Source organism: Solenopsis invicta, chromosome 14 (genome assembly GCF_016802725.1).
Source record: "Solenopsis invicta isolate M01_SB chromosome 14, UNIL_Sinv_3.0, whole genome shotgun sequence".
NCBI lineage: Eukaryota > Metazoa > Arthropoda > Insecta > Hymenoptera > Formicidae > Solenopsis > Solenopsis invicta.
Genome location: NC_052677.1, coordinates 11,265,580 through 11,282,114, shown reverse-complemented (window position 1 = coordinate 11,282,114; position 16,535 = coordinate 11,265,580). Strand labels below are relative to the sequence as shown.

Genomic DNA, 16,535 nt, shown 5'->3' with positions numbered 1-16,535 from the left:
TTAACTTTTTGTTTTTTTTTTTTAGAAATTAGTCGACACAATTTGTAACTGCTATAATTTGGAAATAATATTTTGTGTAATAAAAGATATTTTGCAATATTTAAATTTGCAGAAGATATGAACTTTTGAGGGATTGGAACGTACATACATGAGCCATGAGGAGGCACGAAAGAATTAAGAAACTTAGGACTTATCTCGCATTCAAAATTCGAGGAAAATTTACATCGCACCCGTGTGTGTTTGCAATAAAAACAAAACCTAAAAGAATTAAAAAAAAAAAAAAGAAATCTTTGACCCCGACGTGATTTGAACACGCAACCTTCTGATCTGGAGTCAGACGCGCTACCGTTGCGCCACGGAGTCACATGAGAATGGCAGTCGAATTGCGCTCACTTCAGGCCACTGAACTCGGTCGAAGCATTTACCACACGCGCATGCGCTTTCTCTTTTTTTCTGTCGTTCTGAATGAATTTTCTATTGTTTTTCTTTGTTTTCCTTGTTTATGGAAAATACAAACGCGTTTCTCCTCCAAGCGAAGCGGAGAAACGGCGGCGAAAATTGCATATATGTACGGAGAGACGCAAAAAGAACGAATCCGTTTTGCCGCCATTTTGTCCGTTTTGACACACTGGCGTCTGCCAGGACGATTTCACGGACGATTCTCATGTCACGACAGCGTAGTTTGACGTAGCAGAGGGAATTCGAAGACGCGCAACTCCGCGGCGTGACCTGGGGACTCGTCTGCATCGGGTGAGCATCGCTCGCGGTCATCACGTTTTACGAATTTCATCGTTTCCGGACGATTCCGTTGGGCGGGATTTTGAAATTGCGATTTAACACGATGGCGGACGCGGACGCTAGAAACGCCGAAACGCATCGGTGATCTCGATATTTTCGATTCCTCGCTTGTCCTCGTCGTCTCGCTCGCCCGCCTTATCGCAGCGTTTGCGCGGCGTGGAAACGTTCCGCATAGCGGGAAACGCGAGTCAGCACTGTTTCGGGGAGCGAAGACTCGTGTTGGCGTTTCGCGATTTCGTCGACGGCTTCGCGCGGGAAAGGTTGGAACGCGAGTGCGGATGCGCGTTTCGACGGTGCCGCGACGGAAGAGGGTAAGATAAATCCGTCCACATCTCTCAGCGAGCTGCCGAATGAGCTGCGACCCACGTCGTTGACAGCAATAGATTGGCCGGGTCGATCGGCAATGTTGTTGGTGAGCTAACCTCAAAACGCAGCACGAGAGATAAAACGTTAACAGCCTTCACGGAGAACCGTCCGGATGGCTAGCGCCTCCCAGGCGAGGGGGGACGCCCCTGGCGAGGCCGACGTAGAAGGTGATGCGCGGGACACCGGGTACGACACGGACGAGGAAGGCGGTTTAAGGGTGGACGACATATACATCCCGCCACCCTTGAAGAATTTCAATGAGCTTGACTCTACCGGGTCGAGGCTGATGATCACAAAGATCGTGAATCATAATTTCAAGAGCTACGCCGGCACGCACGTAATCGGTCCCTTCCAGAAGGTAAACACATCGGCGTGCGCGCTGTTTTTTCTTTTAAGGTCGCGTTTGGCGCGTTCCACTTAACGCTCGCAATATTCGCAAACATTATTTGGTCTTACTTGATAAGTCAAGGATGAAATAACTTTACGAGTGTTGCAAATGTCAAGTGGAATGAGCTGTAAATGAAATTCTCAAGCTGGTTTCTTTCTTTCAGAGCTTCTCAGCTATTGTAGGCCCGAACGGCAGTGGCAAGAGTAATGTTATAGACTCTATGCTGTTTGTATTTGGTTATCGTGCCAGTAAGATCAGATCGAAGAAGATCTCTGTTCTAATTCATAACTCGAGCGAATATCCAAACTTAAACAGCTGCACCGTTTCTGTACATTTCCAAAGAATTATAGATAAGGTAATGACATAAATGATCCAATTTAGTGCATAAATACAGTGTGATAATTTTAGTAACCAATAAGTTAATTCTTAATTCAATTAATTTTAAGCCTGGTGAAGATTATGAAGTTGCTGTAGACAGTGAGTTTGTAATTTCTAGAACAGCATTTAAGGACAGCTCATCATATTACGAGCTCAATAAGAGAAAAGTGCAATTCAAAGAGATTAGCAAACTCTTGAAGTTTCATGGAGTCGATTTGGATCACAATCGATTCTTAATATTGCAGGTAGGATCTTGTACAAGATGTTTTATTATTGATCAAAACCAAGGTTGGATTTAACTCTGAAAGATAGTCAATAAAATTTATATAAACATATAATTTGATCTTATTTTCAATAGGAGATATATTAGGCGAGTTTCTTTAATTCATAAATTAATCACAACTTTTAGAGAACAAAATTATATTTGTATACATATGATTGATCAATTAATTAAAAACCATTTTTTTACATGTTTATTGAAAACAAGATTAAGTGAACAGGTTACTTTATACTTGTTTTCACTTTTAAAAATGATTCTTATAATAATAAATTAAATTTTTGAGGCATTTAAGTTTTCTAGAGTGATTTAATCAATCTTGTAGAAATTTATTGATTATATTTTCACATTCAGTGTTTTGCAAGTTTTCCTGATGTTTTCTCGAAAGAATAACAATGTCAACAAAAATTTAATTTAATATTAAACTAGTTTATAATATATTTTTAAAATTTATACATTATATATTAATTTCATTAAATTTTATAAGGTTAAAAAAATTGCACAAAACACTTTATAGGGTGAAGTAGAACAAATTGCACTTATGAAACCCAAGGGTCAGAATGAGAATGATACCGGAATGTTGGAATTTCTGGAAGATATTATTGGCACATCTCGGTATAAGGAACCCTTAGAGAAATTATCGAATAAGGTTGAAATACTAGCAGAACGTAAAGTAGAGAAGCTACACCGCCTCAAGGTGGTACAAAAGGAGAAGGAGGCTCTAGAAGAGCCCATGCAAGAGGCAGTGGAGTACTTAAAAACAGAGAATGAAATCATCAGATTGCAACATCAGCTTTATCACTGCAAAAGGTTAGTAATTACGAAAATAGTTTTATATTGTTTGATTTTAGTCTGAAAATATTTGGCATGTTTTAATTTGCATAGATATAATTGTTAATAATCAAGATGTATTTCTGTCAGATTTGTAGCAGTGAAGGAACTTGCGGAATATGAAACAACAAACGATAAACTTGACAAGGAACAAGCTGCATTAAACGACGAAATGAATAATGTTCACACACAAAAAGAAGAAAAAACCAAGATTATCAAAGAGAAAAGCAAGAAGTGGGACGCTTTACAACAGAAAAAGGACGAAGCTACTGCAAGATTTGATGAAGTGCGTAAACAAGATGAGTTGCTGCACGCTGAATTAGTCGAGACAAATAAGCGACGGAAAGCCAACATAGCGTCTACCAAAACGGTATCTTTTATTTTATTAACTTAACAAAATAACATTGAATTTACTTAAATTATAAATATTAGGTTTACATTTTATTGTTTATATGTTAAATTATACATTTGCCAATTAATATAATGATAACAGGAGAAGAACAAGCTGGAGGACCTACTAAAAATACCAGAGAAAAATATGAAAGAAATCAAAGAATGCGAACATCTAATTGAGACGCATACGATCAACAAAGAAAAGGAAGAGGCTTCGTTAACGACTTTGATGGCGAATCTACGAGAAAAAACAGAGCCATTGCTGAACGAGCGATCTGAACTAGAGAAAGAGCTAATATCTCTTAGAAAAAACGTGGATCAGGCGAAAGCGGCATACGATATCGCACAGTCCGAGCTGGAACTTTACACATCGGAGGAAAAGGTTGAGAAGGAGAAACTGGAAAATCTCCGAGAATCTCTAGAAAGGACTGCGACTACGCTCAAGGAGCGACAGAAACAGCTGACATTGTTTGAGACACAGATTCCAACAACTGAGCGCAGTTTGAAGCAGGCGCAGGGTGAACTGAATGAGGCGAAGTCACTCGAGATAGAAAAAACTACTCAGTTGAAAAAGATGCGAATCACTTTTGAGGAACAGCGTTCTGCCATGCAGCAATCTAAGTCACGGAATCGTGTTCTGGACTCTTTGATGAGAGAGAAGCGTGAGGGTCGATTACCAGGAATATTTGGAAGATTGGTGAGTGTAAAATTTTCCGAGGCATGCGATAATAAAAGAATGTTTTATTGGTTATTAATATAAAATCGATAGTAAGATTGCTTAAAATAACAGTATGCAATTATTTTTTTTTATACAGGGCGACTTGGGTGCTATTGATGCCAAATACGATGTTGCTGTATCGACGGCATGCGGCCCTTTAGATGACATCGTTGTAGACACAGTAGCCACCGCGCAGGCGTGCATCACCTTTCTCAGACAACATGACATAGGACGCGCCACATTTATACCTCTGGAGAAACAGCAGCGATTCCAGGCCAAGATCAACAAGAAAATTCAAACGCCAGAAAATGTGCATCGATTGTTCGATTTAATTAGAGTGGAGGATGAGAGGATATTGGTGGCGTTCTACTATGGTCTGCAGGACACTCTCGTGGCGCAGGATTTAGATCAAGCCACACGCATTGCTTATGGTAGAATGCGTTATCGCGTGGTGACACTGAAGGGCGAACTGATCGAACTGTCGGGCACGATGAGCGGTGGTGGGCGCACGGTATTGCGAGGTCGAATGGGTCAGAAAGTGATCAGAAATGAACCGTCGAACGCTGATATTGAAAAGTTGCAATTGCAGCTGGATACTGTGTTTGAAGAGTGCAATAGGTTGAGAGCTAAACAAAAGCCACTGGAAGAACAGATTCACGTGTTGTCAACTTCCTTAAAGGATATGAAAGTCGACAGACAGAAATTCGGTATTGAGGTACAGGCGCTGAATGAGCAGGAACCATTATTGCGATCACAACTAAAAGAGCAGGAAAAGATTGCCGCCAATTCGGTGTCAGATCCAAAGAAGGTCGCGCAACTACAGAAAACTGTAAATGCAGCGAAATTGCATCTGAATAAGGTCGAAGAGAGCTCCGCTTCGGTAGAAAAAGAGAGGGAGCGTATCAACAAGAAGATAGATGAGATCTCTGGCAGTCGGGTGCGAGATCAGCAGGCGAAAATTGCGCAGCTGACTAAATCGGTGGACAAAACCAAAGCAGAGATATATCGTCTGCAGGTGGCTATCAAGACTGCCGAGAGAAACGTTAAAAAGACAGAGAAGCACATAGAAACTCTGGAAAATGATGTGCACACCTGTGAGGAAAGACTGAGAGACATTCAGAAGGAAAAATTGGAGCTCGAGGAGCATGCTAAAGTAATTCTGGATGAATTAAAGGAAATTAATGAGGCGCTTCTAGAGCGGGACGACTCTACATCGTCTTTGAAAGACGAAATAAATGAACTGCAGACGCGCGAAAATAAATTGAAAGCGATGAAGATTGATTTGGATCAGAAATTACAAGAGACTAAGAAATTTTTAAAGGGATTACAGCAGATAATTCCCGAGTATGATCGGAAAATAGCGAATCTAAAATTACGTGACGTTCCTCATGAGAATGTAGAGTCGCTTAAGGAGATAACGGAAGAGGAGATCGATCAAATGGACATGAATATAGTGACGCAGAATTTGCAGAAGATCAAGAAGAGGTTACCTGAACAGATACCCAACATGCAAATCATCGCGGACTACCAGGAGAAAGATGCGTTGTTCATGACTCGTGCCGCTGACCTAGAAGAGACAACGTCGGCATGCGACAAGATGCGCAAAATTTACGAGAGCGCCCGACGACGCAGGATCCAGGAATTCCTACATGGTTTCAGTCTGATCAATACCAAATTAAAAGAGATGTACCAAATGATCACGCTGGGCGGTGACGCGGATCTGGAGCTGGTGGATTCGTTGGATCCGTTGAGCGAGGGTATTGTATTCAGCGTGCGACCGCCCAAGAAGTCGTGGAAGAGCATCGATAAACTTAGTGGCGGCGAGAAGACCCTTAGCTCGTTGGCGTTGATCTTTGCCCTTCATCATTACAAACCCACGCCGCTGTACTTTATGGACGAAATTGATGCGGCGCTCGACTTCAAGAACGTCTCCATCGTTGGTAACTATATCAAAGAACGCACAAAAAATGCACAGTTCATCGTCATCTCGCTACGCTCGAATATGTTCGAGCTGGCCGATTCTCTGGTGGGCATCTACAAGACTTTTAACTGTTCCAAAAGTTTAAGCCTCCAACTGGCCCGTTACTACGAAAACAATGATATCGCGCCGCCCACGCAACTTACCTCCAAGACCTACGCATCCCAAGCTTCGCAGAAATCACGGTTGCCGTTGTCGCAACGCACTCAGACGAACTCACGCAAAGAGAACACCGCGCCCGCGAAAGACAATAACACACAGAACACCGCGCCCGCGAAAGACAATAACACAGAGAACACCGCGCCCGCAAAAGACAATAACACAGAGAATACCGTGCCCACGAAAAACAATAACACAGAGAACACCGTGCCCACGAAAAACAATAATGCGAAGAACATAACACCCACAAAGAATAATAATGCAAAAGAAACGTTGTTGAATGGGGAAGAGACATCACCCGTAAAGAACAATAACGCAAAGGAAATTTCGTCTGAGGAAACAGAGGCAGATAACACGAAAAACAATAATACAAAAAAGACGCCGAACGCGAAAAGATTGAAAGTCGATCAAATAGGGTGAGTACTGACATTTTTAAGATTTCAGATTTCTTATTACAACCATATTTCATTAGGTCTGTTTTTTTAGTTGAACTTGCACAGCTTACTCTTTTATTTTTTTCTCTGTGTGAAAAGGAAAAGAGAAATAATAAATCGTGCAAGAAGTTCACAGCTATATAAAAAGAACAGACCTATTATGAAAGGCAAGTAATAGTAGTTGTCGAAGCGGTTGGAACTATATACTATCAGCTCATAAGCATTATTTAAATCTGAAAGTTTCTCTAGAACTTGAGTGACTTTTGCTAGATTGTCAGTCTTAACTCATTATTGTGTATTGAATTTACAAGACTGCTCAATCTATTTTTTTAATTTTATTGTAAATTTTGGAATTTATTATTACTTTGTTGATGTTAATCGTTGCAGACTTCCGGAACTTGCAGTATGTTCAACGCCGCAGCCAACTCGGCGTTCCGCCAGAATAGTGAGGAAAAGCGTGGACTCTGAAGAAAACAATGTTAACAAGGAACCAGCTAGAAAAAAGCAAAAATCAAAGTGACTGAGTGATGTTGTGCTTTCAGAATCAGAAGATGACATGTACAAAACAATTGTGCGAAATTCGATGCAATTTCAAAAATTATATAAACTTTTGCCTCACACAGCAATATAGCTGCAATGAGGAATCTGGAATTTTAAGAATAATCTCAGTACCTACATATCCTAGGCTGTGTGTGGAATCTGTTTAATGCTACAAATGTTTCGAAGCATTTGTAGTATTAAGGAGACCTCAACCCTAATCGATCAACTTTTAGTCGCTTATCTTCTTTGCAGTACTTTTTTTATGCTTATCTTCTCATTTGGAGTTTTCTTCGCATTATCGTTTTCGGATACTAGTATACATACGTGTACTGAAATGCTAATATTAGTAAATTATAATAAATTTTTATACTAGTGTTTGACATCGATAGATATCATTGCTATTATGTTTCTGTATAGTACTGATTATGTAGATGCAACTTTTCTTTCGCATCTCCTTAGCCATTTAATATTGGATTAATGGACTAATCCATGAACTAATCCGTGGACTCAATAATGGACTTCCCTGTAACTATTACACGTATTATTTTTTGAAAGAGGGAAGGGAGTAACGTACTTCTATGCAGAAATTGTAATGACATTACAAATAATGGCATATTGTATTTGTAAATTTAACTTTAATATTATACACGCGAATTCTCAGTTTTCTTAATCAAGATTTTTACATAAATGTAAGATATTGGGAATGACGCTTATGTCAGAGTAAAATAAAATGACAACAGATAAAAGAATCTGCTCCTTTTATCTGTGCTTTCTGTATTTTCTTATGTTCTACTCTTAATGCCCAAATATGTATATGTATTTCATGAATAAGACAGTGCAACTTATTGATTAGTTCAGCTAAGAGGAGCGGAATTGTAATTAGTGCAAAATACCGCAATATTTTTATACATTTGTACATGTCGTAAGAGACTTAAGACATTAAAATATGATTACTATTTAAGCAAGAAGTAAAATGTTTGATTATATTGTCTATTGAACAATCCTATCACATAGATCCTTATTTATTTGTCAATTATTTCTCATAATTAGGAAAGTAAGTTTTTAGCTATAATTATCATTTGCACCTGTTTGTCGATCAATTTCTCGTTTTAGGCACTTTCAAACGTCTACCCGAAGTAGTTACAATTATGCTAATATCACAAATGAACGAGCAGTACACTCGAAAAGCCGGAAAAGTGTCTCAAGGCTGGTCACGTTCGCTTCGTCGCAAAACGATCTCCTTCAGATTCGTTTCATACCCTCTCGAACAACACGTTATTCCCGAGAAAGATCCATGTCACGAGTTTAGGCAACGATATCTCAATCCACGTGAAGGGATAAGGAAATCGAGTAAATCATGTCGATGATGACTGTGGAGAGAGGGAACAGAAACGAGACCTGGAAGGAAGGGGCATGCTGTATAAATATCGCCACGACCAGCGAGATAAGGATTTTAATGAAGTGCGAGGAGACGCGGCGCGCGAAATGACGGCCATCGGGAAGGAAGACGACGCCGACGTCGTCGAGAAAACGTCGCGGAAGACCACCGTGACGTCCCCGATCCTGCAACAGAGCTGTAAGAAAACCGCCAGTGACTGTGGATAATACTCGAATTTGATACTCGAACGAGGATTGAATCTGTGATTAAAAGGATTGCAATTTGTAATCGGTGGAGCTTATCTCGAGCGTCAGATTTTTTGTATTGTTGCCGATAAACAAAGTTTTGTAAAGAGTAAACTACGTGGCTAGTTACGAGGTAACACGAAGAATTTCAATTTTTCTATAAGACAGATTTAAAAAGAAAATATGTAATTAACGAAAGGTTCGGAGCGAGAGGAATGAAAATTTGAAACTTAAAAATATATAAATTCAGAGATTTTTAGATGATGAACTACGAATTTATACTGTTTGAATGGACCATTTGCATTTAAAAGTTTTATTTAGAATCTCGAGATACGTCTCTAGCGCGTACGAAAATATTTATACAGCGGTATCATCAATTTAAAGCTGTTGAATTTAATTAGGTGATTTACATGTTCGATTTTTACTTTGTAATGGAGCAAACTTGCAAATTGTAACTTAATGCAAAGAAATCCAGTGTATCCATGGCAGTTGTGTGAAGTGTATCATTAAATTAATTCTGTCTGTCGCGACCGATGATCTCCAGGCGAACCATAAATATTGGTGTCGCATTAGTGATCGCGAAGAGACGTTAAAATAAAATTACACACGAAATTACCTCCGGGTTTTGTTCTACAAACATTCCTATTAACTGCTTTAAAAGGATAGTAAAAGCGAAGAAGTAGCTTATCGCTCGAGTTATTTGTGACATAATGAATTCTTGAGTTTATTCGTGCGTGAAACGTATGATACTTTCGGAAAAAAAACGCACCGATTGGAATAATATCGCGAATTAGTCTTTTTAATCATAGTTGTGCAATCTCGTCCGGAATGCAGATGCTACAAAATGCGGAAGCGCTTCCTAATCGTTTGTATATGTGATATAACGTATAGCTATGTTGTAAACTTAGCGAGATCACCTTGCAGATAGCGTAGCAAAATGTACTCGATTTTTTTAACGAAAAAAATCATTGCATAAAAATACATTTTGAATGATGAATAAGGTCACTACAGAGAAAACAGTTCTTAAATTTGTTATAGTGCAAACGTCCTCGGTAAACAGCCCACTTTTAAAATATACTTTTAAAATATAATAACGAAATATTAAAGTAAAAAAATGTAAAAGTAATAATGATAACAGTATTAATAATAAATTAAAAGATAAGAAATGTTAATAAGTGCTGCTTAGACGTCAGCGAGGAATAATAATTTAATAAAAAGGAGTGAAAAAAGATGTAAAAAAAATGTATAAAACTGTTCGAATCTCTTATAATTGGCCGTGTTGCAATCCGAGTCTTAATTCTAGAATTAATCCGTAAAAGATGTTGAAAGTGTTTTTCTAGCTCGTATTCGATAACTTTCTTGTTTATCGTTTGGTCATTTTATCTGAAATTATCGGGCGCGCAAGTGTAAGTTCGCTTCGTTTCAAGCGCAATAAAAAACCGATTCATCGCGACTGCGCTATCGACATCCGGAGCGAGTTGTCGTTCACGCTCGATGATCCAGAAGTGCGGATCGCACATGCGATCGACAGGTCACAAATCTATTGCCGTTTATTTATTGTTTCCCTCGCATGAATATAAATCTATGTTATGACAAAAATGTATTTATATATGTTGCATTATCTTGATATCTGTATAGTTTCACAAATCTTATCGCGAATCACCGCGGCTTATCTCTGCGCGACTGTTCCTGCTTATCGAATTTTCTATCGACTCGCTATCGTTTAATTGTTGACATAAGAAATTTATCGTTCGCACCTCACATTTTTTTTAACGCACGTGACTTACACGTGTACTTATTACTATCATATATTATTTGTAAGGAATGCTTACTCACGATTGCTACTATATTTTTATTATTGGTAACTGGTAGATAGTAAGATGTTTTTTTTTTTAAGATTTACGCGAATCTTTACATCGGATATTTTATTTGATGAAATCTTTGCGATGATAACAAGTTAATTATTATTAAATGTCTTAATATGAATATATCTCGAAATAATTACGCATTTATAATATCGAGATGTACATGAAATTTAGAATGATAAGTTTCAAGACAATTTCTCTAACAAGCGAATAATGCTTTTTGTACGTGGTCAAAATTTTTAATATCGAAATGTAAAATTATTCTTTCTTTCACTCTTTCTTTATGATACACAAAAATCTAAAGAAATATCATACGCTTTTCTTCTGCATCATCCACGCGTTTTTTCCTTCGCACTATTATCTCGCTATTAATGCTAATAGTTATTATCAGTACATACCTACGTAATTATACGTGTCCCGTATAATTACGTGATGATAAGTAACGACTCTGTAATGGGAAATTAGTATGCAGGAACGTTAATCATCGTCTAATTTATAACACTCGTAAGTGAAACTTGAAAAAAAAAATCTTTAAATAAAACGATTTGTATAACAAAGAATTCTTGTGCAAAATCGTTGATTAAAGAATAAATTTTGTGAAGCAATATTTTATATTGAATTAATTGATGATGCAAATCGCTGTTTGTTTTAAATCGAAGAGATTACGAGCAAATATAGCTTCGTCATCGTAGAATGTTCCGTTTCGCCAGAAATTCTCTTTTGAACATTGACCTACAGAAGTACGACCGTGGTTTATTTGTTTTTCTGATGCCATGTGGCGCGAGCGAAACTCACTTTCGAGACTCGTTGTGTATCTACACTAATCGAATTTTGCCGCTTGTTATCACAAACGGGATTAACTTGGATTACTGCTACTACAATTGCAGTAACTCCACAAGAAATATGACTCCGTAATTGTACGTTTATTTCTTTGGCAAAGAAGTTTCCTTGAAAAAATTTCAAATTAGTTCTTTCAAATGTCAAAAATCATTCACTTTTCACTGGATGAATTAATACATTCTTCGTTATTATTGTCTCATTCTTTTTTCCTGTTATTATTATAACATCTTATCTTTTACGTTTGTCATTATGTCATCAATTATGATTATTACTGCAATCAATATTTTTAATTTATTATACAGCGTTTAACAACTTTCCAAGGTTACATAATTTTATATTGCGTTTTATATTCGATATTCTTGTCGTTTACTTAATTACCGTTAATAATTGAGATTAATTTTGATTTACAATTAATCTTAACAATGTGATAACAATCAAATTTCAATATTAAACAAAAACGGTGGACTTTGTCAAGATTGATCAAAGCTTGATTGGTTTTTCTTTATTCGCTAAACATTTTTCAATTTTATCTGGAGACGTAATCAAATTTACAAATAATAAGCATCGAATAAAATTCTTTGTTTTAGTACAATAAATGTCTGTTTAGTACGAGATTTTCACTCTATAGAGATTATCTAAAAATAATTTTAAGAAATTAAACTAAAAGTAACTTAAATCCCTAATGAAATTTACGAGTTTTTGCAAATAAATATATTAATCAATTTGTTCGTTGACATTCGATTTGTTCGCTATTGGAATAAAAGAATGATTTTTCGCAGGTATATTCGGGATCAGGCACTTGCAGGTACTGCTGCTCTTCCTAGGCATGACCATCGGGTATAGTCTCAGGGTTGGGATGTCAGTGGCCGTGGTACCGATGGCGAACGCGAGTTCCGCGAATCCAGATATCGAGGTAAAATTACGTAATACCTTTTTATCGGCTTGAAATCGATGACTTGAAGACCGACGCTCGGACAATTTGAAACGCTCGAGATTACATTCTAACGATTGTCAGATAAGTGTATCGAGCATACTACGTTATATAACGGCAACTCGATGAACTCATTATTGCCGCTCTGTGTACACAACATCACAATTCTCTTTTTACATTTCCTGTTTGCTATTTTTCGTACTATTGATTTAGATTAACGAATTGCAAACCTCGTGTACAATTTTGCATCTCTGCTTAACAAAATTGTCGAACTTAATGAATCGGGAAAGCTCTGATCTTCATAGATACCTCGCGCAGCAGATGACCTGCAACAATTGAACGCTGTACATAAATAAATACATATTTTTTAAACACTTATTAAATTAAATTTCATGTTCGGAATATATCGAACTTTGTAGTTGATATATTCCGAACCTTGTCGTTGTACATTTTTATATTGGGTAGCATGCAACTGAAGAGATATGTGAAACTGCTGAATTATTAAATTTCGATCGAGCGTAACTGCTTACGTCGTCAGATCGGTTTTTACCGGTTACAGAATGTCCTGTAGTTCGCGATCGCGCGCCGTCACTGATCCGGAATCTGTGTCGGAGGAAGGAAATTTTCCTCTCGACAGTGTCAATAGCATCGGGGGAGTAAAGTGCATCCGATTGCACACAGCTGGAATGCCTTTTCCTCCTCGCTTGCGCGATTAATCGCGTTAATCATCGCTGCGGGGCTGACAAATCTTTCTCTCTTCGATTTCTTCATGCTGACCCCTATAGAATATAGCGAAACCGATACATTCACTCCCACATGACTTCTTGCGCGTAAATGCACAGATCTCGTGTGTATTATACATAACAGCTACCGTTGTTTTTACAAGGCCAGTAACAAGGATTGACAGATGATGAATTGCCATATTGTAATCTCGCCGTCATCGTCTCTCTGATTATCGTGATAATCGCGGATTTATCTTGCATACCACATCATTTTAGAGTTCTTATTTTTGCTGAAAGCACAAGAGAGGACTGCATACAAGTGACAGTTATTAAAATTTAAACCTAACGGTCTTACTGCTAAAGAATAATTTTGATGATTATATGAAGTTATGTATTTAATGTATAAATGTATTATATACACATATACATAATAAGACATACGCCACTAAAAGTTATTTTAAACATTTAGATATATAATAACTTTTCTATCGAATAGTATTGTTCAGTTAAATTTTCATTGTGTACCGAGATTTAAAATTATTAGAAAATCATTTGATTATCAGGATTACGGTTGGAGTAAACAGGAGAAGGATTTGGTACTTAGCTCGTTCTTCTGGGGCTACGTGGTGACGCAAGTGCCTAGCGGCTACATCGCCACCATCTGGAGCGGCCAGAAGCTCCTCGCCATCGGGATGCTGATCTGCGGGATTTTCAAAGTCTTAACGCCGATCGTCGCCTCATGGGGTCTGTGGGCCGTCCTGGTTTGCAGGGTAGGCATGGGTCTCACTCAGGCTTGCCTATTACCTTGCATCCAAACCCTCCTCTCCAAGTGGGCGCCGCCCGCTGAGAGAGCACGCCTGGGTGAGAATAGATTCAGATTCTGCGCCCGGTTATATTCCAGTCGTATTAAGAAACAATCAAATCACAAGTTGTTCTGCAAAAAATATAGTTTAAATAATTGACATAAAAATTATTGAATTATTAAACACCAACATTCTTTCGTTTAAATTTGGGAAATAATGGTTGAAGTTACTAAAGGTTTTATTCACAAAGATTTGGGAAAATTATTAATTGTTCACTAAAGTATTTTCAAGACATCATGCTATTTATGTTATTTTCTACTTTGCTTAACAAAATGAAATTTAATCTCTCTCTCTCTCTCTCTCTCTTTTTTCCCTCCTTTCTCTCCGTATTATTAATTTCAAAAGATTATTAATGAACAAGTAGAACTGATGCAAAACATAAATAAATTTTACAATTTTATCGCATAACAATTAATTGCTTTGCTTACAACGGATATAATTAATTACGGTAATATATCTTCGCTATTAAATTAATCTAATTTATACTTCAGGAACATTCGCATATGCGGGCGGCCAGTTCGGTACGGTGATTACTATGCCAATTGCTGGACTTCTCGCTGCATCGAGTGTTGGTTGGCCCAGTATCTTTTACCTATTTGGCGCATTAGCGATCATTTGGGGCATAGTGTTCTTTTTCTTTGGAGCGGACACGCCGTCCGATCATCGCAGTATTTCCCAAGAAGAGAGGATGTATATAGAAGAAAGTTTGAGGACAACTGAAACGAAAAATGATGACGAAGTTACGCAGGTAAAACTCTATTATTACAACAAATCTTAATCAACTAATGATTTTTTTGTTACATATATGTATATTTTTTCAATATATAATTTTCTGTATTGTAAGATGAAGAAAGATTTTCTTTAATTTAGAACTTAAAGATATTTTTTAGATTAGGTTTATGCTGTAACGATTTATGTGATGAAACATACTTTTTAAGTTTATATGATAACTTAGAGCTATACGTGCAATGAAAGTAATACAAAGTGTTTACATTTAGGATGATTTTATACCTTTTAGAAGATCAAAACACCATGGAAGGAGATCTTTACCTCGGTACCTATGTGGGCTCTTATAATAGCCCACTGTGGCCAAAATTGGGGCTATTGGACCCTATTAACGGAAATACCAAGTTACATGACAGGCGTGTTGAATTATAAAGTCGAAGCGGTAAGCAATGAATTTCAGAAAAGCGAATAAAAAGAATAAGAAATATTCTTTTCTATATTAGTTTCATGAATTTTGCGAAATGTTTTATCGATTACGTCGTTTTAATATCTTAAATTTAATTCGTAATTTATTTGAAATTATTTGTTTTAATTATTTAAATAAATAATTAAATTCAATTAATTAAATAAATATATTAATTAAAGCTTTTCATTTACATTTAGGGCGGTGCAATTTCTGCCTTGCCATACTTGGTGATGTGGATTCTTAGCTTTCCCATGAGTTGGTTATCTGACTACGCGTTGGAAAAAGGTTCGTCCAGAGCTACAGTGAGAAAAGTTTCCAACACGGTGGCCCATTGGGGTCCAGCTATCGCTCTGGCATGTATGAGTACCGTACCCAGCGAGAATGGTGATGCCGTGGCCATCACCATCCTCGTTCTGGCAGTAGGTCTGAACGCTGGATCTTTATGCGGCTTCCAAATCAATCATATTGATCTCAGCCCAAACTTCGCCGGGACCATGATGTCCATCACTAATTGCTTCGCCACTGTTACTTCCATTATCGCGCCGCTAATATGTGGCGTGATCGTCTCCGATGAGGTAATCATCCTTTCTCTCTTTTTCTTCCGTGTGTAAAATATCTGCAAATAACAATCTAATTTTTCTATTTCTAAGAATCTTTATTTAATTCTGTCTCTTCTAATGTATACTTACATTTATTTATTATTCCAACTTCTACTCTTTCATCCATGAATTTACATAATTGCTTCAAAAACCAAAGTTTCTATCGAGAGATTTCTCGCTTTTTAGAGTAGCGTGTATCAGTGGAACATCGTGTTCTATGTCTCAGCGGCGATCTACTTTCTGGGTAATTTGGTGTTCATAATATTTGGTAAGGGCGAGATACAATGGTGGAATGACCTAGAGGCACGAAAGCAGAAACCAGACGAAGAGAATGAAACGCAGACCTGAAATTTAATGAAATTAATTTTGATACTCTTGAATTTTTGTAACTTGCCATAGGACTAATGTGCGACCAGTGTGATTTAAAATTAGTCTGTAAGCCCGAAGTTAGGACTGTAGCTGATTTATATTAAATTTAATTTTAAATGTACTTCTTAAAATCGAAATTATGAGTACTATAAAGTCGTTATTTATTGTTTCATCGACGAATTACTGTATATATGTGTTACACCGGTGTGTTCACTGCCCATTTCTTTCATTCATTAATATTAAAATTGTTATACTTCATCAATAAGTAAAA

At 37.4% G+C, this 16,535-nt stretch overlaps 2 protein-coding genes, 1 long non-coding RNA gene and 1 other non-coding gene across 5 annotated transcripts; 2 read left to right on the top strand and 2 right to left on the bottom strand.

Annotated features, from left to right (window-relative positions):
* Positions 1-291: 291 nt before the first annotated feature.
* On the bottom strand, positions 292-363 carry Trnaw-cca. Its single transcript has one exon. It is a non-coding gene; the product is annotated as a tRNA-Trp (tRNA).
* Positions 364-366: 3 nt separating this feature from the next.
* On the top strand, positions 367-8,228 carry LOC105199227 (structural maintenance of chromosomes protein 4). Its single transcript, XM_011166219.3, has 8 exons — positions 367-1,522; positions 1,716-1,907; positions 1,999-2,175; positions 2,725-3,017; positions 3,129-3,408; positions 3,532-4,128; positions 4,247-6,702; positions 7,108-8,228. Exons 1-8 carry the CDS (start codon positions 1,277-1,279, stop codon positions 7,238-7,240), a joined length of 4,374 nt encoding a protein of 1,457 aa, XP_011164521.2. The 5' UTR covers positions 367-1,276; the 3' UTR covers positions 7,241-8,228.
* Positions 8,229-8,558: 330 nt separating this feature from the next.
* LOC105193417 (putative inorganic phosphate cotransporter) lies at positions 8,559-16,535 on the top strand. Of its 2 annotated transcripts, none has more exons than XM_026137961.2 (7): positions 8,559-8,836; positions 12,368-12,501; positions 13,805-14,102; positions 14,596-14,852; positions 15,123-15,272; positions 15,494-15,871; positions 16,082-16,535. In XM_026137961.2, the coding sequence occupies exons 1-7, from the start codon at positions 8,674-8,676 to the stop codon at positions 16,241-16,243; spliced, it is 1,542 nt and encodes a 513-aa protein (XP_025993746.2). In that variant the 5' UTR covers positions 8,559-8,673; the 3' UTR covers positions 16,244-16,535. The 2 variants fall into 2 exon arrangements, with proteins under 2 accessions (XP_025993746.2, XP_039313334.1); XM_039457400.1 differs by lacking the exon at positions 8,559-8,836 and adding an exon at positions 8,848-9,016.
* Positions 12,834-13,805, bottom strand: LOC120359539. Its single transcript, XR_005576315.1, has 2 exons — positions 13,391-13,805; positions 12,834-13,298 (listed from the first exon to the last, which is right to left on the bottom strand). It is a non-coding gene; the product is annotated as an uncharacterized LOC120359539 (long non-coding RNA).

Coding starts and splice junctions, on each gene's coding strand:
- LOC105199227 (XM_011166219.3), top strand. CDS start 1,277: ATGGCTAGCGCCTCCCAGGCGAGGGGGGACGCCCCTGGCGAGGCCGAC. Junction 1,523..1,715: donor TAATCGGTCCCTTCCAGAAG/GTAAACACATCG, acceptor TCTTTCTTTCAG/AGCTTCTCAGCTATTGTAGG. Junction 6,703..7,107: donor TTGAAAGTCGATCAAATAGG/GTGAGTACTGAC, acceptor TAATCGTTGCAG/ACTTCCGGAACTTGCAGTAT.
- LOC105193417 (XM_026137961.2), top strand. CDS start 8,674: ATGCTGTATAAATATCGCCACGACCAGCGAGATAAGGATTTTAATGAA. Junction 8,837..12,367: donor CCCGATCCTGCAACAGAGCT/GTAAGAAAACCG, acceptor GATTTTTCGCAG/GTATATTCGGGATCAGGCAC. Junction 14,853..15,122: donor ATGATGACGAAGTTACGCAG/GTAAAACTCTAT, acceptor TATACCTTTTAG/AAGATCAAAACACCATGGAA.